The sequence below is a fragment of the Kogia breviceps genome, chromosome 12 (assembly GCF_026419965.1).
Source record: "Kogia breviceps isolate mKogBre1 chromosome 12, mKogBre1 haplotype 1, whole genome shotgun sequence".
NCBI classification, from domain to species: domain Eukaryota; kingdom Metazoa; phylum Chordata; class Mammalia; order Artiodactyla; family Physeteridae; genus Kogia; species Kogia breviceps.
The window spans coordinates 99,316,300-99,338,298 of NC_081321.1; the positions used below are offsets into that span (position 1 = coordinate 99,316,300).

The following is a 21,999-nucleotide window of genomic DNA, read 5'->3' on the forward strand; positions in this document are numbered from 1 at the left end:
CCAGGTGATGGGCACTGTTCTGCCACGGGAGGGGACAGGAATGGCAGGGGGGAGCCCCTGGGGGGCAGGGAGAGGGTGACGGGCCCCCGGGGAGCTCCGCCGCGCCCGCCCGCGGAGCTCCCACCTTCTGCACCCACCCACCCACCTCTGCCCGCGGGCCCGGGAGCAGAAGTGCGAAACGCCGCGGGGCGGGGCCGCGGGGCGGGGGGGCGGGGCCGCGGGGCGGGGAGGAGCCGCTCACTTGCAGGTGAAGACCTCGGTGCGCTCGCTGCACGTGTTGCACTTGACGAAGCAGCACCAGTGGAATTTGCAGTTGCACTGCCAGACCTTGGTGTACTGGTGGGTGTTGTAGCCGCGGCCGCAGCACATGGTGTCGCAGCCGTCGGCGCCGGGCGAGGTGCGGTTGCACAGGCGGCCCTGGGTACCCACGCTGCCCGTCGCCGCGTCCTCCTCGCAGTAGTTGGGCGACTTCTCGATGTACACCAGGTCCGTCTCCATGGGCTTCTGGTAGCTGCGCAGCTGCTTGATGCGCAGGAAGGTGGGCTGCCGCAGGCGGCTGGCCCGCACCACCTCCACCTGCACGGCCACGTTGTACTTCTCCTTGAGCAGGTGGCCCACCTCGCGGAACTTGGGCAGCGTGGTCCAGCACGTCTTGGTGGTGCACGAGCCCGACACGCCGTGGCACTTGCACTCCAGCTTCATGCGCTCCTCCAGGACCTGCGGGCCGCGGGGCAGGCTCAGTGTGGGTGCAGGGTCGGGGCCTCCCCGCTCCCTCCCGCCCCGGCCTCCTCCAGACCCGGACCCGGCTCCCCACCTCCCGCCGTGTGACCACACGGTTCAGTGTTTCCTCCTCCCAGAGCCTCCGTCTCCTCATCCATTAAATGGGGCTACTGACCATAGGTCCCTACCGCACAGGGCCTTGGGAGGGTCCAGTGAGGATATTCAGAACTCGGCAGAGCGTGGCGCACACTTATCAAACGTGTTTCACTAAATTCTCGCGGGAGCTGCAGGTCAATGCACTGATGAGGAGACTGAGGCTCAGGGGGCCGTGGGACCCCCCGCCAGTCACAGAGGGGCAGAGGTGGAGAAGTTGGCGCACGCACCCATCCAGGCTGGAGGGGGCACCTCTCATTGGTACCAGGTCCAGCAACAGCAGGTGCTCAATCAGTGTGGATCCCCCACCCCTGTCTCTTCCACTACGCAGCCTCGCGCCTGGTGGAGGCCCTGGCACGCAGTCGGCGCTTAATAAGTGGCTGTTCAGTGAAAGCCTGGCACGCACGCGGAGCTCTGTACACCTTTGCTGAAGGACAGAGTGGGGGCGGGCGGGAGGTGAGTGCATGGATCAGTGAGGCCCGGGCGTGCCGTCCGCCGGGAAGCCGCCCTCCGACCAGTGTTGTTCTTTCTCTCCCGCTCCCCGAGGGCCCGCGATGGGTGCAGCCGTGTTTTCCTTGGGCCTCCCTCCTTGGCCCTGGAAAGCCAATTCCCAGAGCCAGCCCTGACCCCAGGCACTCATTTACCCGGATCGAAAAGGCCCTGCCAGCCAGGCCTGATTAAAGATGGGGAATCATTAGCTGCCGCCCCACGACTGCACAAGGGCCATTTGTCAGCTGTCCGGGCTCCCGCTGGCCTCACGGTGACAGCCCAGCCCTACAGGGTCTTGGCCACCCTCTGCCCCCTGGTCCAGAACCCCAGCCCTGACTCTCAGTGAATGAATGAATGAATGAATGAACAAGTAAAAGAGAGAAACATCCACGGTGTTGGCTACTGCCCGCTCACTTTCCCAGCCCTGACCACACGGGGCCCCGGACCAAGGCGAGGAACCCCGGAGCCTACAGTCCGGGTGGGAAACAGGAGGAGACGGACACACAAAGCAGCAAAGTGCAGGGGCTGTGAGAGGGGAAGGCTGCCTAGTAGGGGGCTTCCTGGAGTAGGTGGTGCCTGTACTGGGTGTTGATGGAGGAGTAGGAGCTCATCAGACAAAGAGGAGGGGTGAGCCAGGAGGGGTACAGAGCAAGCAAGGAAGGGAAGATTCGGCCCAGATGAACGTGATGGGAAGCTGGTGGCCTGGAGTTTGCGAGGTGAGGCTCTCTGCTCCTGTGTGGATGGTGTCCCGGGGTGGAGACAGGAGAAGCTGGGGAAAAGGGAGGAGGAGGCAGAGGGAAGGGTCATGCTCCACCACGGGAGGGCCGAGGTGCGGCGGGCCCCAATATCCAGAGGAGGGGAAGGGGCCAGGTTTGGGGAGTATTCAGACCTGGAACTGCAGGGCTTGGTGACTGTGCCGCGGGGTGTTTGGGTGGAAGGCACTGGCCAGAAGTCGGGTCCGGGGGCCTGGGGGTCTGGGTGAAGGGTGGGGCCTCCACCCCGGAAAAGTACATCTATCTGGACCTCTTCTCTGCCCCCTGCCCCTCCCCCGTCTCCCCTTCACCCCAGTCAGACCTCTCCCTTCCCTCCTTCAACCCCACCCCATGTTCATCTTTGCTTGTACCATCCCTTTCCCCCAAAAGCCCCTCCCTCCATTAATCGCCCCTTCGAGGCTGGGAAGCTTCCCCTGCCCTGGCCACACTGCCTGCCGTGATGCCCCCGGGCCAGGAGCTGACCAGATTCACAGCCCTCTCAGAGCCCCCAGCCCGGGAAGCAGTTCACCCCACCCCAGGCTGCTGGCCCAGGAGGTGCCTCCTCAGACCGGTGGTGATGGCCAGAGACCCGGCAGGAGTGTGCAGGCCGGCATTTGCGCGGGCCAGGCGGTCCAGGCTTAAGTCCATCGGTGTGCCCACCCTGGCTGCTGAGCAGCTGCCCCCCACCTCGCTCTGCCATCTGCCCGAGCCCCTTCCCTCCACGTTCAGGTCCTGCGTGGCGGTCAGCAGGTGAAGCCGCTCGGGCAGCTGTTTGCAGAGCGAGGGGCTGAAGCCTCGCTTGGCTGGGTCCCATGGGCCTGAGCCTCTCCTGGGAAGTGATCACAGGATTCAAGAATGTGCTGTTTCAGTCTCCGGTGCCCTCACGATAAGAGCGACAGGGACGGTGGCGCCAGTCCTGCTGCCCCAGGAGACCACCTGCGAGGGTGCAGAGAGACCCACCCTGCCTGGAGGAGCCGGCGGCTGAGCAGGGCCCCTCCCCCGGGCCTCACCCCTGCCCCAGCACCCTAGGTAGTGGAGGGGCTGGATGGGGGAGCTCCAGAAAAGGGCTGAGCGGGATTCCTTACAGAATAAGGGGTGGCCCACACTCTGGGACAGTGCTGGTTACTGTCAAGTCAGGGGGAGTCACAGGGCTGATGGACCGCAGTCCCGAGGGAGCCCGGAGTTGAGCAGGTCTCCACACTCAGCTTGCCCAGCCCTGGCCTACCAGGGAGGCGGCGGGCCATGTGCCGGTCTGGGGTGGGCTACAAGGAGTGTCCCCCCCAAATTCATGTCCACTCAGAACCTCAGAAGGTGACCTTATTAGGAGAGAGGAACTTTGCAGATGTAAGTAAGACACGAGATGAGATCATCCTGATTCAGGGTGGGCCCTAAGTCCAAGGACACACGTCCTTATAGGAGACAGAAGAGGAGGGGACACAGACACAGAGGAGGGGCCACGTGAAGACAGAGGCCGAGACTGGATGATGTGGCCACAAGTCAAGGAGCGCCTGCGGCCACAAGAGCTAGAAGAGGCAGGGAGGGTCTTTCCCTGGAGCCTTGGTGGGGGCTCGGCCCTGCCGACACCTTGATTTAGGCCCTCTGCCTCTATGAGAGAATAAACTTCTCTTGCTCTAAGCCACGCAGTTTGGGGGACTTCGCTGTGGCGTCATCAGCTTCTTCTCCACGTGACTTGCGGAACTCCGTGGCCCTGAGGGGCCGGGGGGGGGGGGTGGGCCTGGCCGCTCTATAATGGGGCCAGGGTGCCCCAGCACTGGGATGACCCGTGAAGGTCTGGACTCAGTTCTCTAGGAAGCCTCAAAAGCCACCCCCACCCCACCTCTACCGCCGTGATCAGCCCCCGGGGACGCTGTGTGGCCACCACCGTTGGCCTCTTCCAAGGGCTCAGACCACACACACGCCGCACAGCCCCACAGGGTCGATAGGTTGTTGGAGAGGCAGTGGGGGAGGGGCACAAGGTGCATTGCACCCACTGTGCGGTCGGGAAGACTGAGTCAGCAGAAGGACCGGGCCAGCCAGGGCCTCACAGACAGCTGGAGACGGCGCTGGCAGGAGAATCCCGGCTGCTGACCACTTCAGAGGCCTTTCCCGGGGCGGCCCTGACCCTGACGGGCCCTCGCACTGCCCGTCTGCTCTCCCCGCCCCTGACGATCTCCTTCGCCTCAGTTCATGGCTTCACCCGACTCCAAAACCCCCAACATGCTCAGCCGCCTCCATCCTCACCCCCCGGACAGGCCCAGGCCCCTGCACCAGCCTCCTTGTTGTCACGCCTCCTCTCTCCCAGGGGCCCAATCCTGCTAGCCTCCATCTCCCTGATGCCTTTTCATCACCCGTCAATTGGCAGGACCCCCTCCCGCCCACCCCCTGCTGCCACCGGGTCCCCATGTGTAAAATGGGGACAGTGAAACCGTCCTCCCAGGAGTGTACGAAAGCCCCTGCTCAAGACCTAAGCCACTGCAGAGGCTCAAAGCGGGGGGTGGGGGGGCTGGTTCAGTTGAGAGTTCAGACACACCTCCTCCTCCAGGGAGCCCTCCTGGTGCCTCCGTGTAAGTGAATCTCTCCTTCCTCTGCCCCCCCGGACCCAGATCACTGTTTGCCTGTGCCTAGAGAATGGGGCCGACGTGCTGTCTGTGAGCTCCTTGGAGACAAAGGCTGCCACTCATTTCTTCATTCATCTGTTCATCTGACAATAATTTAATAACCACCTGCTGCATGGCAACCCCCGCATCCACAGGATGAAGTCAAACCCTGGGCCTGGCGTTCAAGGCCCATTCTGGGCCGGTCCCTGCTTACTTCTCAGGCCCTGTGTCACCACCCCTCCCCCACTCCCACATCCCTCCCCCCCACGCCCACACCCCTCCCCCACTCCCACACCCCTCCCCCCCACGCCCACACCCCTCCCCCCCACGCCCACACCCCTCCCCCACTCCCACACCCCACAAGTGCCAGCTCCTTCTGCCTCTGCCCTTCTCAGCTCCGGTACGTCCTTCAAGGCCTCACGTGGGCACCACTGCCTCTCAGAAGCTACTGCTACCCCTCCCTCAGGTCCCTGGGCTCTCACTGTTTCTGGGTGCAGCCCCTGCTCCCCTCATGTGGACGCAGTTGGAGCTGTGGGAGCTCCCACGGCCAAGGCTATGTCTCACTCCTCCCTGTCCCTGCACCCAGCATAGCGCCTGGCACACAGAAGGGGCAGCGAGAGTGAATGAGCTCAGCTCTGGGCCCTGGGGCAGAGGGCATCTTCAACTCTGCCTGGAAAGGCAAGTCGTCCCTAGCCTGCAGAGCCCCTCAGGCCCTGGCGCCCTGGGTGCAGCCCCCCGGGCTGGAGAGCCAGACCCAGAGGCGTTCCACTTGGCTGGCTACCCTATCTCGGGCCATCTTGCCGCCATGGCGGCCGCTCCTCCCAGCCCAGTATCTGGGGCCCTCATCTCCCAGGGGCGGGGCCGGACTCACCCTGACTTCTTCCCCAGTGCGACCAGGCTTGAATGTCCGCGGTTATTATCACCCACCACTCTGCGTCCCGCGCCACGCATGAAGCTGGCTGCCCAAGAGCCCCCAGCTCAGTTTCCGCCCTTCCGTTCCTGCTTCCTGGGAACACCCCTTCCTCCAGTCTCTCACAGCAATTAGAGCCAGAGGCCGCCTCCTCCGGGAAGCCTTTCCCGGTATATTGACATGACCCCTCTAGGAGCTGGGCAGGGACATGGCCTGTGGCCCAGGGGCCTCCCCTCACCCTTGGGTCCCAGGCCAGGCCCGGCTCCCACCTTGTGTGCAAACAGGATCCCTGTCTCACCCCTCCCGCCCACCAGCTGGGGGCCGCGGACATCACTTCACTCTCAGCCTCAGTTTTCAAACCTCTGTCATGGGAACAGTAAGGCCCACCTCTTCGGGCCGCTGGGACGGATGGAAGTGACGGCTTGTGCTCAGCACTACCCACCCCGCACTTTCAGGGCTCAGTTCACCAACTCCCTCCGCTAGGAGAGGAGCCCAAAGCTCAGAGAGGTCCACACCGTGCCTGTGTCACACCAGACCCAGGCCTGCCCGCCCCGCGCCGCCGCGCCGCCGCGCCGCCGCGCCCGCTGCTCGCCCCGCCCCTCCCCGCGCCGCCCCGCCCAGTGCCCGCCCTACCTTCCTGCCCGCCTCGTTGTTGTGCAGGTTCATGAGGCGCCTCGCGTTTTTCTTGATCTCGCGGGCGTCCACGAAGCGCCGGGAGAAGTCGATGCCGTAGCGCACGTCGGCGGAGCAGCCGCCCCACTTCCAGCCCTCGGCCTGGTTGTAGTAGCCCTGCTTCTCGCGGTCGCACCCGCAGTTGCTCAGGTTGCCCTGGCTGCAGGCGGCGGTGACGGCGTGAGCCACGCCGGCTGCGGTGATGGCGTATGTGAAGGCGGCCTCACGGCTCCCTGCGGGGAGGGGACGGGTGCGGACGGTGAAGCCCCGCAGGTCCCGGCCCGGTGGGCTCAGGGGACCCAGTGCTGGGCCCTGGTCCTGCTGCCGGCCGGCTGTGTGACCCTGGGCTCAGCCCTTAGCCTCTCCGAGCTTCTCACTCAGCAAAGTGGGACCGATAGAACCCACCTTTCAGGGCTGTGGTGAGGACGGTATACAGTGGGCACTGGATGCCTGCCACGGCCCTGCCACCAGCATGTAAGACACTTCTCTTCCTGTCCCGAAAGCCTGGGCTGGAGGCGCCCAATTTCCTCCTGGGAGACAGCAGAGGGAGGGGGGGCCTGGGAGGGGATGTTTGGGGTCTGTGCCTCTGTCAGCCTCCCGCGCTGCTCTTCATGAACCAGCCACTTGTGCTGGTCCCTTTGGGGGGCACCCTCCCCACCAGCCAGGAGCCAGACAGAATCGCCCCAGCTCAGAGCGGCGCCAGGGCCCTTCGTTGCCGTCTGTCTGTCTGTCTGTCTCTCTCTCTCTCTAACCACCCACTGTCACCCCATCACCAGGCCCTGGCCTCCTGAATCTCCCTTCTCCCCCAACACCCCTGCCTGCTTCAGGGGCTTCTGAACTGCCACACTCGGGTGCCGGTCCTCCTGAGCTCCCTCACCCGCCAGCCACCCTCCAGGCAGGTGCAAAGTGCAGCTCCGCACCCCCCCACCCCACCCCCGACACACACACACACACACATACACACACACACACACACACACACACACACACACTTTCCCTCCCTCTCCTCTGCCTGAGTTGAGAAGGGAAGGCCTGCCGTTCAAACCTGAAGTCCATGTCCAGCTGGACCCCCCAGCCCCCTCTCCCCATCCGCCAGCCAGAACAACTCAAATCCGGTGCTGCTCACATGCTCCTGGAGGGCTCCTGGTCTTTTCGGTGTAATTTCCTTCCCCTTCATGCCCAAATTTTAACAAGTTTCCAAGACCAGTTCCAATGCCTCCTCCTCCAGGTAGCCTTCCCAGACCACCAGCCAGAAGGGAGCCCTGGCTGCCTGATTTCCCTCAGTGGCAGGTGTGACGCTCTCATTGCTCTAGACACTGTCCACCTGGTTAGCCCTACCACTGGGACTTGCCAGCTCCACACGGGTCAAAGCCCCCTCAGTTGAGCGGGTCCAGCTCTCCTTCTTTATTTTCCACAACCCCCAGCCTGTGCATCGCCATCCTGGCCCCAGCTCTTGAGCCCCTCTCACCTTGCCCACAAGCATAGAGGCTCCCTGCGGGCCACGGCCGGGTCTGTGTGGTCCCCAGCACCTGCCACTATGGGTACCGAGCTCAGTGACGTCGACTGGACCAAAGCCAAGCTCTGCTGGGCAGGAATCGCACTGCCCTCAGCAATAGCGGGGTGTGGCCACTGGAAACCCAGGACCCCATCCTTGCACAGGCCCTGTGTTTGTGCCCCGCGGGCGCCAGCGTTCCCCTCTGTGTGCTTGGTGCTCTCCCTGTTGTTGGGGGCTGTGGCGTCATCCCCCCAGACTGAGAGAGGGTGGAGGGTCAAGTTAGGCCCATTCCATAAACATCCATTGAGCACCAACTGTATGCCCAGCCCTGTGCTGGGCGCTATGTGCTCTGGGGTCCACCTCCTCACCCACCAACCAGCTGAGGGGGGCTCACCTAGATGGGGTCCCTGTTCCCCTGGGGGCTTACCCTCAGGGAGGTCCCTGTCCCCAGGGTGGGGGGGGCCCACCCTTGGTGGGGTCCCTGTCCCCGGGGTGGTCTCCATCCTCAGTGAGTTCCTCTACCCTGGGGGTCTCACCCTCGGTGGGGTCCCTGTTCCCTGGGGGGCTCACTTATCTGGGGTCCCTGTTCCCAGGGTTTCTCCCATTCAGGATGAGGACCAGGGTGAGACCTTCTGATCTCAGGGGCCCAGGGCAGAGGAGGCTTTGGTTGGCCTCTGCTGTCTCGGAGGGGGCCATAGCTTCCTGGAAACTTCCATCCTCTGAGAAGAGCTGATGGGAAGGTGGTGTCGGGCATCCTTTCCTCCCCAGAAAGATCAGGGTCTGCAAAGGGCACCGGGTGGCACTGCCCTGCCAGGCCCTTGCCGGACACCCACCCCCTCCTCCCGGGTGGGCCCTTCCTGCCCACACCTCCCACCTCCCGCGTGGGGACAGCTCTGCTGCCACCGCTCTGTAAGAAGCCTCTCTCGGCACAGTGAGTGGCTCCTGGAGGATCTCCGAGGGGCCCTGGTCCCTGCACCGTCCAGGCCACCAGCCGGAAGCACGAGACAGACACAGGGACAGGGAGAGGGTGGTGCGAAGTGGGTTACTGAACTCCTCGCTGTTGGTTTGGTGTCACCCGAGCCCGGCAGGGCCTGCGACAAGCTTGTGCATGGAGGGGGGAGCAGCGGTGAACTCGTGGGGGGGATTCCAGGAGAGGAGGGGACCACAGTGCTCTGCGAGGAGGGGTACAGGGAACCATGGAACCTCCAAGAATGCCCTGACCTGCCTCTCTAAGGGGGGTCGGGGCGTGGAGTCAGGGAAGGCTTCCTGCAGGAGGTGACATCTTAAAATAAATCTTACCAAGAAGTATGAGTTAACTCCCCGTGAGTGCGTGAGAGTGTGTGTACGTGATGTGTGTGACTGAGTACATGGTGTCTGAGTATGTGAGCGTGTGAGTGTATAGTTGTGTGGTGCGTAGGTGGTAGGTGTGCACTCCTGGTGCACACAGAGCAGCAGAGGTGCATGCAGAGGTGCGAAACGGCTTTCAGTTGCTGGTGCGAGTCTGAGATCAAGAGCAATAAGAAAAGAGGTGGCAAAAAAAAAAAAAAAAAAGAAAAGAGGTGGCCGAGGTCCCAGGGAGCCAGCTTGTGGGTGGCCAGTGATGTCCCATGAAGCAGAGGGCACTTTCTGTGCAGGTGCTGGGGCAAGACGCTGTAGGATTTGGACCTTGGAGCTCACTCTGGCTACACGAGGGGTGGGGTCCTGGAACTGTTTAGACCGTGGGTCAGCAGAGCTGCGCTTCTCTCCTCCTCACGCCATCACTCACCTGCTGTCACGGCACCGGCACCCTTCTAACCCTTAACACGTGTTCTCATCGAACCGTCCCGACAATCTTGCAAGGCAGGTTTCATCCTTATCCCCATCTCACAGGGGAGGGCGCTGAGGCACACGGAAGTTATGAGACTAGGTGTCAGGGGCTGAAGCAGGACTCGAACCCAGGCAGTGGAATCAAAGCCCAGCGAGGCAGACGGAGGGGCTCGGGGCCTGGGGCGCAGGTCCCCGGAGGCTATCCTGCCCCCAGCGTGGCCCCTGTGCAGCTCAGTGACCTTGGGCAGGAGGAGGCAGGAGAAGAGGTGTGCACAGCCCCCTTGCAGAGGAGATGCTGCACTTGGACCAGACCATCTGTGGACCCCAGGTGCACGGTGGCCGCGGGGCGCTAGCGGCAGGGGAGCGCTGGCTGGGAGCTCTGGGGAGGTAGAGCTAGCCTCAGAGTGGGCGTGTCACAAGCTAGGCGCCCAGCAAGGGGTTAGAAATCTCCACCAGTTGTGTAATCACACCAAGAGGCCAGGCCAACGGCATTAAAAGTGCCACAACCAAGCCCTGCCTAAGCGAGCACGGTGTGGCGTGCCCTCGGAAGCCCTGCCCGTGACCCTCTTCTTCCCCAAACGCTCTCCCTCCCCATCAGCAGCCAGATGGGGGACTCCCACGTCCTCCATCCTAAAGCCCCCCCGAGCAGACCAGCAGGCACCCAGGCCAGGCCTGTGTGTTTGGAGGGCATTTCACAGAACCCTCCCACCCAGGCTTCCTGCTCCCGCCTGGTTTCTGCCCTGCTCAGCTCAGACCCAGTTACTCATCAGTTACTCACCGGGCTGCTGCTCCCACTAATTCCTTTTTTATTTGCTTTTAATGAGCCAAACCCTCTCATCTCACCATGGAGACAAGGGGGAGGCGAGCACTGAGAGAGCTGTAGTCTAGGGAGAACCGAGGAGGATGGGGTGGGGTCCTGGATGGAGGGGTTCCCACGCGCCCACATTCTGCACATGCGTCTTATTTAATGCTCACGACAGCCCCGTGGCCCCATGTCGCAGACCTGGATGCAGACTCAGAGGGCTTCGTCACCTGCCCCAGGTCACACTGTGCCTGACATGGAGGGAGGAGACGGGCCCCTCCCCAGATCACCACAGGGGCCGGCTTGGAATCCCTGGCGTGTCGCCTGCACGTCCTCCAGGGTGAGAAGGAGCCAGTACGTAGACTTAGAAAGAAGCCCCTTGAATCCCTGTGCCTTGGCCAGCGAACAACGATGGCTCCCCAAGCCTCAGGGATGCCCTCAAGCCCTGGAAGCCTGACCCCAGCCGTCCCACCCACCGCGCCATCAAGCCCCACTTGGCCAAGTCCAACAGCTGGTCCACACCACTGTTCTGGAATAGGAGCAGCCTGGTTCCCTGCTGCCTGCCCTGGGGGACGCTGGCCCCCTCTTTGCTGGGAACCCTGCCCGCGTGCCCCTGTGTCTGCAGCTCACCCAGGCTCTGGGCGCAGCTGGGAGGCCCCCTGCTCCCGGAAGCCCCACTGGGTGAGGGCCCTCCTCTGGGCTCCTGCCAGGTGCCCGCGGGCTGCAGGGGTGGTGGGTAGGATCCGTGTCTGATCCTTCCAGGTACGCCCACCCTGCAGCATTACTCCCTGAGTCTTCACGTGAGCAGGGCTGGGGCTGGACGCACTACATCATCACCTCCTTTTATCTCCACGACCACGCACGGAATCGATCCTCCTGATGGGACCCCTCTCGCAGGTGGGAACGCTGAGCCTCCAAGGCGGGAAGTGATTTGCCCCAGGCAGCAGCAGTAATGGCCACCTGAGCACAGCGGCTGCTCCAGATCCGTCTGGCGATGAGGGTGAGGAGTTGGGTGAAGGCGGCGAGGCTGGTCTGTTTGGGGCCAGCAGCTGTCCTGGGGGTGCGCTTCGGACTTGGGGGGCCCGCGGGCCCCTCTTGGGATCCAGAGCCACCCCAGCGTGCATCTGTACCCTCAGACACCAGAGCCAGCAACAGGGTCCTGCAGTCTGCGTCTGGCACCTGACAGGTCAAGGTGGGCTCCCTTAGCCATGCGGGGCCCCCGGCCCGAGGTTTCGGGAGAGCGGAAAGGGAGGTACGGGGAGACTCGGGGAGGAGCAGGCAAGAAAGCCTTGGACTTGCATCCTCACACGTGCTGTGCGGCCCCAGGCAAGTCACAAACCCTCTCTGAGCCTGTGTCCCCATTCGCCCTTTGGCCCCAGGAGCAGGCCTAAGAGCAAACAGGACACATGGGCATCGCCCTCAGCATCACCGAAGACTGAGCGGGCCAGGGAAGCCCAGGTACAGTGCAGGGCTCCCAGGACAGGCCCAGGCCTCTGTGCTGTCCACAGCCTCCTCCCAGTCCGCCTGCCAAGCTGCCCCCTCCACACCTATTCTGGATGAATCCAGAACAGCCAGGCCCTCAGAGACCACTGCCCCATGGGTAAACCGAGGCGCTGGCCACTCAGGGGCCATCCAGCTCTGCTCTCGCTTTGCTCTTGGGTATTCAAACTTAACCACCCCCCACTGCCCCGCTCCGTGCCTGCCAGACCTGACTCCCAGGGAAAGAGGGTCTTCCTGGGTCAGTAGGGCCTAGCGCACCCAGCTGTCCCCTCACCCTGACCCCGGAGAGGACGCCGGGGACCAGGCAGATCTTTGTGAGCAGTTACTGGAGGGGACAAATGTGGCTCCTGGGTCATGCGGGGGCCTGGGCAGAACAGAGGTCCCCTCACCCTCCCAGGGCAGAGCTGGGGGCTGTGCCCGCCCTCCCCAGGCCCCAGGCACATACACCCTCCTCAGTGTCCCCTCAAAGCCACCTGCCACTTCCCAGCATCCCTAGGGGCCCGGCACACTATCTTTAGAAAGCCACAGAAAGCCCTAACTGAGCTCGTAATGAGCTGATTCACTGCAGGCCTGGGGCGGCAAGGTGAGAAAGACACCTGGACCCCTCTGAGAAGGGGAGCTGGGGATCCGGAACCTAGAGGCTGGGAGGGCCTCGGGGACCACCCAGTGCTACTCTACAAGGAGTCGGAGGCCCAGAGAGGGGCAGCATGCCGCCCAAGGTCGCACAGTGGCTCAGGAAGTGGGGGAGCCCAGACCTGACATTCCGGAATGACTAAGGTGAGGTCAAAGCCCCAGAGAAGGGGCTCAGCGTCTGAGACCTCGAGTTCAAGTCCAGACCCTAAAATTGGCCAGTTGGGTGACCTTGGACCAATGAAGGGGCCTTTCTATGTCTCGATGTCCCCACTTTGCAAAATAAGGATAACTGCTCTGAGATGGCCAAGTCACCATGCCAGAGGACCCATACGTGGTCCCGGGAGGGCGGGCCTGGCCGCAGCACACAGAGGGTCGCTGACCTGAGCTTCTTGCCCACACGTGTGGGACACACCACACATGGGCTCTCCGTGGGTGCACACAGGTTTAGGCGTCCACGCGTGTGTACCTCTGCTTGTGTCCCCGTGCCCGTGTCCCTGGGCATATGCCTGGACTTACGGTTGCACAAATGCAGTTCCTATAAGTGTAAGCAAGTGTGTGCTCCTGTGTGTGTTCCTGTGCTCGTGGCCAACACAGCTCAGATCTGTCAAACTCTGCCTCTCTGCCAACCTGTACTTGCCCCTCTTTGAAAAAACACAGCATTTTCTACAATTCAGTCATAAAAAGGCAAACAACCCAGTTTAAAATGGGCAAAGGGTCCGAAGAGACATTTCTCCAAAGAAGGTATAAAACTGTCCGTTAAGCACAAAAAAAGATGCTCAATGTCATTAGCCATCAAGGAAATGCAGATCAAAGCCACAATGAGACAGCACTTCACACCCACTAGATGGTTAAAATAAAAAGAGAGACACTAACAAGTGCTGACGAGGACGTGGAGAAATCAGAACCTTCGTGCACTGCTGGCGGGAATGGAAAATGGTGCAGCCGCTGTGGAAACCATTTGGAGGTTCCTCAAAATGTTAAATACAGAGTTACTATTAATATTTAACCCAGCAATTCCTCTCCTAGCTACGCACCCAAGAGAAATGAACACGTGTCCACACGACAACTTGTCTGCGAACTCATAGCGGCGTGATTCACGACAGCCAGAAGGAGGGAACAACCCAAATGTCCATCAGCGGAGGAAGGGGTAAAGAAATCGTGGTCTCTCCACACAACGAAACACTATTCAGCCATATAAAGGAACGAAGTACTGACACAGGCTACGACATGGATGAACCTTGAAAACACGATGCACAGTGAGAGAAGCCAGACACAAAAGCCACATGGTGTGTGATTCCGCCGACATGAAACGTCCAGAACAGGTAAATCCACAGAGATAGAAAGCAGATGAGTGTCGCCAAGGGCGAGGGGGATTGGAGGATGATCGCTAAGGGCTTCTTTCTGGAGTGATGAAAATGTTCTAAAATTGACTATGTGCTGATGGTTGCACAACCTATGACTAAAACCAGTGAATAGTACACTTTAAATGCTTGAATTGCAAAACAACAAAACAAAACAAAACAAAACAAAACAAAATGCTTGAATTGTACTGTATATGATTTATAGCTCAATAAAGCTGTTATAAAAACATACAGCATCTGATGGTTTTAGGGAATATTGCATACAACCTGTCCTACTCGACTTAAACCCTCACAGGGGCCCCACCTCACAGTGAGGACGCTTGGCTCAAAGGAGGCGGGTGACTGGCCCAAGGTCTCACTGCAGGCTGACCACAGAGCTGGGATCGGACCCAGGACCCCAGAGTCCGTGCTCAGACCGCTCCCCCGGCACCCACGAGAACAGGGAAACCATACAGTCTGTCTCCCCCCTCACTGACCGGGCCTGAGACCCAGGCTTGCACGTGTCACGCCCGGGCACCCTACTCCATCTCTCACCCTTCCCTCCCTCCCTCCTCTGCTACCACCCCAGCACCAAGCATGGCCTGCCCTCCTGGCCAGCCCAAGGGCCCTAGGGATGAGACCCTCAGCCCCTACCCATCCCCAAGCCCACGGCCAAGCACACAGCAGGACAAGACTAACACATCAGAGCCCAGGGGACTGGTGGACTCGGGAGGGGGTTCACAGGAGTGCAGGCAGAGGGCCTCGGTCAGAACCACGGAGGGGACAGCAGGACGGGTGGCGGTAGGGAGGGACTTGGGTGGAGGATGACCAGTGCAGGCCCCTCTCAAGGTGCCGAAGGCGAGTCCTAAATGACAAGAGGAATGAGCCGTGCAAAGGTGCAGGGAACAGTGTCCAGGCAGAGGGAACCGCAATGCTAGGTCACGGGGAGGGAATGAGCCATGCGTGTGTGGTTTGATGCAGGAGAGACAGCCACTCCATGGTGACTTTGGGAGCCCATGGGGACGACATTAGATTTTATTCTACAAACATGAAAAGCCCCTAGAGGGTGCTGCTGTGACCGACATTGGACATGGGACAGGGTGGGCCTCCCGAGTCCTTGGCCCGGCCCGTGGGACGCTGCCAGCTGGTGAGCTCCCCCGCTCCTCTGATTCCCCCACCACCACCACCCCATTCAGCCCTCAGGCTCCCAGGAGCTTAGAAGGGGTGGGAGAATACCTCCACCTGCCCACAGCTTACAGGTGGAGAGATGGAGGCCAGGGAGGCCAGGAGACACCCTAGGCCACACCAGCAGCTCCTGGGGTCCCCCAGTGGGGCAGTGCAGTGCCCGTGTCCCAGCCTTGACCGCCCGAGCTGCATCCCAGCACACACGGGGCGAGGTGGAGAGGCCGGGGGAGCGGGGAGGCAGGGGAGCCCAGAGCTGCCTCGAGGCCCACCGGGCCCCAAATCCCCATTTGTGCACTTGAAGGGTCAGAAGCCCAGAGGCCCCGCCCCACCAGGCCCCCCGCCATCCTGGCCTAGGATTCTGGCGGTGTGGGGGCCTGGCCTGGCCCACCACCGGGGTGCGGTCCACGCTCTGCTGAGTGCCTGCTGGAGAGGCTGCCTTGCAGCCCCGTTGCCTGTTTCCGTACCTGCCAAAGGGAGGTGATAACGTCAGCCACCTCGCGGGGTCCAGCGCCGCGTGGGTGAAGAAGTGCTCAGGGCGCGGGAGCTGCTTTTATCACCCATCTCAGAGCGGCCTGGACCCTAGGCCTGGGCGAAGGCCTGCGCCGGCGCCACATGTGTGCACGTGCGCGTGCCTGTGTGTGTGTGTGTGTGTGTGTGTGTGTGGCCCTCCCTGTGGCCCTCTCGCTGCAGGTTTCCGTCTGTCCTTCCCTCTCAGTTTCGGCCTCTCTGCCTGCGTCCTCTGTCCCCCCGGCTCCCTCCGGCCCCGTCCCAGCCGCCGCCCCGGCTCGGCTCGTCCCCGGCTGAGTCAGTGTCTCCACGCTGAGCTCCTCCTTCCCTGCCATTGTCATAAACACAGCACTGGAAACAGTCGTGCCAGGTCCGAACACGCCGGCACGCCCGCGCCCGCGGCCTTTGTTCTGACCCAGCGGGGCCCTCCCGGGGGGTCGTGCTCCGGCCGGGCCCGGGGGGCCTGGCCCAGGGCCACGCGGCGAGGGGCAGCCAGGGCCCGGGGGGTCTGCGTCCCCAGCTGCGCTGGCCTTCCAGGAGCTTCCACCCCTGCCCCGTGGCTCTGGGGAGGCCGGCAAGGCCTCTTCCGCGGCCTCTCTACTTAGGGAGGTCAGCCCCGGGCAGCCTGCCTCAGACCCCCCCCTCCTCGGTCGGGTCTGCAGCAGAATCAGCCGCTGCCTGTGGGGGGGGGGGCGTGACGGATCCAGAGCCCCTTCCCCGCCCCCCTGCAGCTGCCCCCTGTCCCCACCAGCCGGTACCCGGACCCCCGCCGGGGCACAGGGTTGAACCGTGGGTGCAGATCTCTAGTTCTCACCGGCGCGTGACCTTGGCCAAGACAGGCTTCCGTGGGCCTCAGTCTCCGCATCTGTGCTGTGCAGACAGGGGACCCAGGAGCGAGTGATGTTTGTGCGAGGGGCCCGGCCGCAGCGGCCTTGGGACGAATGGTGCTCCCACAGAGGCTCCCACAGGTGGAGACGGACTGAGGTCTGGGCCAGGCCTTGCCCTTGGAGGCTGGGGGTGGAGGCCCGCCCACCTGGGATCTGTGTCTTGCTCGGTGGACCAGAGCCTGGCGTCCTGGAGCCCGGCGGCCCTTGTCCGTGGAGCCCTGGGCAGATGTGCGTGCCAAGGAAGCAGAGGGCCTTCCTGCCCCTATTCTGAGGAGGGGCGCCCCCCAAGTCCTGGTGGCATCGGGGCCCCAGCCTCAGCCCTGGTGTGGGTGGGTAGACGGGGGGGGGGCCTGGAGAATGGGAGGCCGTGCCCAGGGTCACAAGGTGGGACCGCGGCAGCGCCCTCTCCCCTCCCAGACCCCATCCGCCCCCCACAGCCTGTCCTGTCTGTCCGGGCCCTGCCAGGGACGGTGGAAAATCCCCATCCTGGATGAGTTCCAGGCGGACCGAGAGGAGTCATGTGGAGGGACCAACCACCGCCCAGCCTCAGCCCCCAGCTGCAGGTCCAGAGCCTGGTCGTCTCAGGAACCCCTGCTTCCGGTGCAGGGGGCCAGAGCCAGGGCCCCCTGGAGCGACCAAGGCTCCTCACACCCTGAACCAGGAGTGGGCTTGGGGAGCCCTGCCTCCAGGAAAGTCTTTCTGATTCTGACATTCGAGGCCCCAATTCTTCCTAGTGTCCTGGCCGCCTGGACCCCGCGCCTCGAGCCTGGACAACGTCTGTTCTGCTGCCTCAGGCTGGGCCCCCGGGATGGGGCTGGGGGTAGGGAGTGACCAGGACCAACAGGACGAAGCTGTGTGTCCCTCAGAGCTGTGGGGCCTGTGGGCCGAGAGGACGTGCCCGGTGCAAGGCCGGAGCCCGGGCAGGCCTCCCAGTCCAGCCCCGTCGGCTCACCCAGGGCATCCTGGGTGCAAGGCTCCGAGGGCAGGGCTGGGTGGCCTTCACTCCACTGCCAGCGCCCTGCCCCTGGCCTGACAGACAGAAGGCACCAGTGCCGAGCAGCTAGAGGGGCTGCCAAAGGGAGCCACCCTCACGCCCCTGCACTGCCCCGGAAGCAGATGGTCAGTGACCCTCTGCCCTCAGCCGAGCTGGAGGACGGCGTCCTGGGAGAAGACAGTCGGACCTGGGTTCAAATGTCTGCTCTGCCCCTGACCAGGTGACTCCAGGCAACTCCTGACCCCTCTGAGGGCAGTGCCACCAACAGAAGTCTCACACAGGCCACGCAGGTCATTTTAACTTCTCTGGTTGCCACATACAGGAAAGTGAAGATGATTAGGTGAACTTAAGTTTGGTAACATATTTTATTTAGCCAATATATCCGAATATTACCATTTCTACATCTTAATGGAAAAAGATCCTTAAAGAGCTATCTTACTTGCTTCTTTCCTCCCCAAGTCTTTGAAATCTGTCACGTGTCTGACACTCAAGGCCACGCCGCAGTCCGCACGCACCACATTGCAGTGCTGTCCCGCCCGCGGTGGCCTGTGCCCCCAGAGTGGACGGTGCAGCCTTCGTCCCTCCTGGGGACTCACGTCGGACCTCCCTGAGCCTGGCCTGCGAGCCCCGGGCAGGGGGCCGGGCGTGCGGTAGGCGCACAGGGCCTGGGAGCTGCCCTTTCTCCTCCAAGGCCCCGGCCGGTGGCCGACTGGGAAGCCCCCGGACCCCCGCCCTTCAGACACTCACAGGTACGTCGCTCTGTTCCCTCAGATTGTCCAGAAACTGGTGGCCTTGGCCGAGCCCCTGCTGCAGGCAGCCAGGAGGCTCGGGGCTTGCTCCCAGCGCAAATCTCACCCACAAAGCAAACGGGCGCCACGTGAGGCAGGATTAGGGGTGGCCCCTATGCCCGGTCATGTCCGAGCAGCACGTGATGGGCGGGACTCAGTGTTCCATGGCGGCTCGGGGCGGGCGGGGCCCCGAGTGCGCGCAGCTGCAGCCCCCACGCCCCGTGCCAGCGGGTCCCAAGGGGCTGGGCTCGGGCAGAGACGGGGCAGTGGGCGGCAGAAGCCCCTCTCTGCTCAGACCCATCCGTGCCTTCCGGGCCCCCACGGCGCTCCCACCTCAGCCCACAGCCCTCCAGCCGCGACCCCTCCTGCCGCCTCCGGTCTCCCCACCTTCCCGTTTTTGCTCCGGACGCTCCCACGGCTCCCGGAAAGTACCACCCGCTCTCTGGCCTCTGGGCTTTGGCATGTGCTGTTCCCTCCACCTGCTCCCACCTTCCGGCTGGTCTGGGTCACTCTGATCCTCCCTCGGGTCTCAACGGACACGTCACCCCGTCAAGGAAGCCCTCGACGGCGGTCCTCACTCCGTTATGGCGCCTGTTAGAAAGGCCCTGCCTTGCTCGGGATCCCTGGGGGCCCTGAGCTCCTAACGGGTGTCCCTGGAACACGAGGCTCACCCGTGACTCTCATGTTTTTCCCGTCCTCCTCCCGCACCCCATGGGAGAAGACAGCCAAGTCGGGGACTCAGTCACGCACCCCCCACCCCCACAAGCTCATTTCCAGGTAACGCGAGACACGGGTAGGAGGGGCCAGGGTGGCCCAGCCTCGCTCTGTAGGGGAGGAAATAGGCTTGGGTGGGCTCGGGTGGCCAGAGGGTGGAGGCCGCCAGGCGTGAGGGGAGACCGCGTCGGGTGGAGGGAGGATTAGGGCGGGCCTCAACTCCCCAGAGGAAGCACAGCAACCGGCACCCAGAGGGCCCCAGGGCAAAGCCAGCACAGGGTCATCACAAGAAAGGTCTATCTTATGTGGAGTAGTAAGCTCCCCATCCCTGGAAGCATACAAGCAACAGCAAGGAGTTGGAACTTTGCACAGGACTGATTTGCGCCTTTAAAGGGTTTGCCTTCAGCTCTCAAGATTCAGGTGTGGCCCAAGGTCACAGGCAGGGCCTGAAGGGGGCCTGTCCCACCCACCCAGGCCATCCCCCCTCTCAGGGCCAATCATTAATTGGCACCGCTCGAGTGGCTGCCTGCCAGCCCATGGCCCGGCTCCGATCCCGTGCCCGGGGCACCTGCATGCCTCCTACACGGGCTGGCCTCACCGCTCAGCCCCACTTCCTGCTTGTGAGTCCCAGGAGCTGAGGCCTGGGCGGAGCAAGGGGCCTGCTCAGACCACCATGACAGCACGCAGAGGGCCTCCTGCTGCCCGCGGGGCTCAGCCCAGCTCAGCCTGCAGCCAGGGCCCTCCGGGCTGAGAGCTGGGCCTTCCTCGGAGGGCGGCGAGGGGCCAGGGAGGGCTTCCGGCTGGTCGGGAGACAGTCTGGGTGTTAGGAAGCCCACCCACCGGGGGCAGAGACCAGAGCGAGCCTCAGGCAGGTGCTGAGCGGGTCCGGGGGGCTGACAGACCCGGGAGGACGAAGCACCAGGGTGCGGCTTCAGCCCCGCTGTGGGTGAGGAAGAGCCAGGAGGGGTGAAAAAAGGCGTTGCCGGGCCAGCGGGGAAATCAGATGTGAATAAGCAGGCAGAGGGGACGGGCCTCCGGGGGTGAGAAGCTGCAGGGGCAAAGTCCCAGAGGAGGGAAGGGGCCCAGCAGGCTCGGGGAAGAGAAGGAAGTCAGCGACGGCTAAAGCTCTAGTTTCGAGAAGGGATGGAGGGAGGCAGGGGCTACTCAGACTCCAAGCTGGGAAGCTAACTTTATCCTGGGCAATAGGGAGCTAGCGTGGGCTTTGGAGGGAGGGAGTGACATGGCATGGGCGGGGCGGGGAAGGAGGCAGAGGAGGGCCAGAGAGGCAGGCCCGCAGTGGCCACGGGGCAGAGCGGGGGCACGGACAGAGGGGACGACCCCAGGTTTCTGCTGGACGACCGGGTGGTCAGGCCAGCAGGGGAGGCTGAGGATGGAGATTTCAGCAGCAAAGGATGCTGAGCGTGTGGACCAGAGGCTCCCAGGGGTCAGCCGCACCGAGTGGTCCACAGGGGGCCGCCGTGCTGGTCTTGACGCCGGGGGAGAGCTGATTGGGGTGGGGCTGGGAAGGCGCCAGCAGAGGCTAGAGGAAGCCCAGGTGAGCCGGGGTCCAGCCAAGGAAGAGGGTCCGTCGGCCACACCAAGGTCACTAATGGCCGGGACAGGGGGGACTGGAGTGAGTAAATGAGGGACGGGGACAGTGGTGTGGACATCTCTGCCAAAAGCTCTGCCTCTGAAATGCTTGTGAAAGGTGGGGGGGGGGGGTGTCCTAGGTGGGCTCCCTCGAAGCAGAGCCTGAGATGCCTGATCCCGAGGGGAGCTCAGGGCGTGAAGAATGTCACAGAGCAGCCCCACCTGCACAAGGGGACTTTATACCCTCTGCACCAGCCCGTCCTTGGCTGTAGGCACCCCTCTCTGTGGGCAGAGGGCCAGACTCCAAGAAGGAACAGCTGCGAGCCGAGATCCTTACAGCACCAGGGGCTGCTCTCAGGGAAAGTGATGTGGGTTCCCTAGGCGGGGGCCGGTCGCTGGCAGGGGGGCCAACGCCACTCCTCTGGGCTTCGGAGGGTGCCTAGGAGCCCGGCATTTACTACTCGTACTGTTGGCGAACTCCCCGCCTGGGGCCTGACACTGAGGAGAGGATCCGAGTGGCCAGGTCTCCCTCACCACCTGTGTCTTGAGGTCCTAAATGAAGGGCAAGTCCCCACCTGTCCTCAGGCCGCAGGACCGTGCCCCTGCCCATCCCCCTTTGCACAGGGAGGCGGGGGGGGGGTGGCTATACCAGAAAGGGGATCTGAAGCCAGCTGGCCCGTGTGGCCACAGCACAACTCCCCTGGCCTCAGTGTCCTCAGCTGTGCAGTGGGGATGGTCACAGCTGCCTCGGAGCCCAGGGTCCTGGGGGGGGCGGGGGAAGGGGGCGGGGAGTGCCAGGCAGGCAGGTGGGCACCTGGCATGAAGTGGGCACCGGTGCCCATGCCCTCCCAACTGCGGGGGACGGGGCAGGCAGTCCCACCCTCTCCTCTGGCACCTGGAGGGAGGAAGCCGCGCCTGGGTGGCGGGGCCCTCGGGAGGGGGCGGTGCCACCCTCCGTGCCAGGTGCCACCCACAGGCTGCTCACCGCAAGGGAGCCCCTGGGGGCTTGCCCCTGTGCCTCCCCCAGCTCCACGCAGGCGTCCCAAGCCCTGCAGAGCTCAGCTCTGGCCTCAGTCCCGCCAGCTGTGACTCCGCTGGAAAGGCCTAGGCTCCTTGGCCCTCTGGGAACAGAAGGACCTGTTGTAATCACACGTCTGGAGGTTCTCCTGTGCCCGCAGGTTGGGGTCTGGGATAACAGGGCAGCCCTGCGTGCCCGGCACTGTGTCCCCTCATCACTCTCTGCCCTCTGTCCCTCACGATGGCCTGGGGTTGGGGCGGGTCGTCTCACCACCCCCACCCTCACTCGTTCAAGAGCTGTTTATTAAGTAGCTACTGCACACAGGCACTGGGAGAGGTGCTGGGGACCCAGAAAAGGGCCTGCTCGCTCAGAGCTCAGGTTACAAACGAGGAAACTGAGGCCCCGAAGCCCCGAGGGCCAGGCCCAAGGTCACGCAGTGGCTCCAAA

The 21,999-nt window shown here is 63.2% G+C and overlaps 1 protein-coding gene across 1 annotated transcript in view; it reads right to left on the reverse strand.

Moving 5' to 3' along the window:
- Window positions 1-212: 212 nt before the first annotated feature.
- The window catches only part of WNT7B (Wnt family member 7B), a 44,976-nt gene continuing 23,189 nt past the window's right edge, over window positions 213-21,999 (reverse strand). The window contains exons 3-4 of the mRNA XM_067008339.1: window positions 6,255-6,526; window positions 213-717 (exon numbers count right to left, since the gene is read on the reverse strand). Coding sequence (XP_066864440.1) covers window positions 238-717; window positions 6,255-6,526 — 752 coding nt within the window. The 3' untranslated portion in view covers window positions 213-237. The remainder of the gene's footprint in view (window positions 718-6,254; window positions 6,527-21,999) is intronic.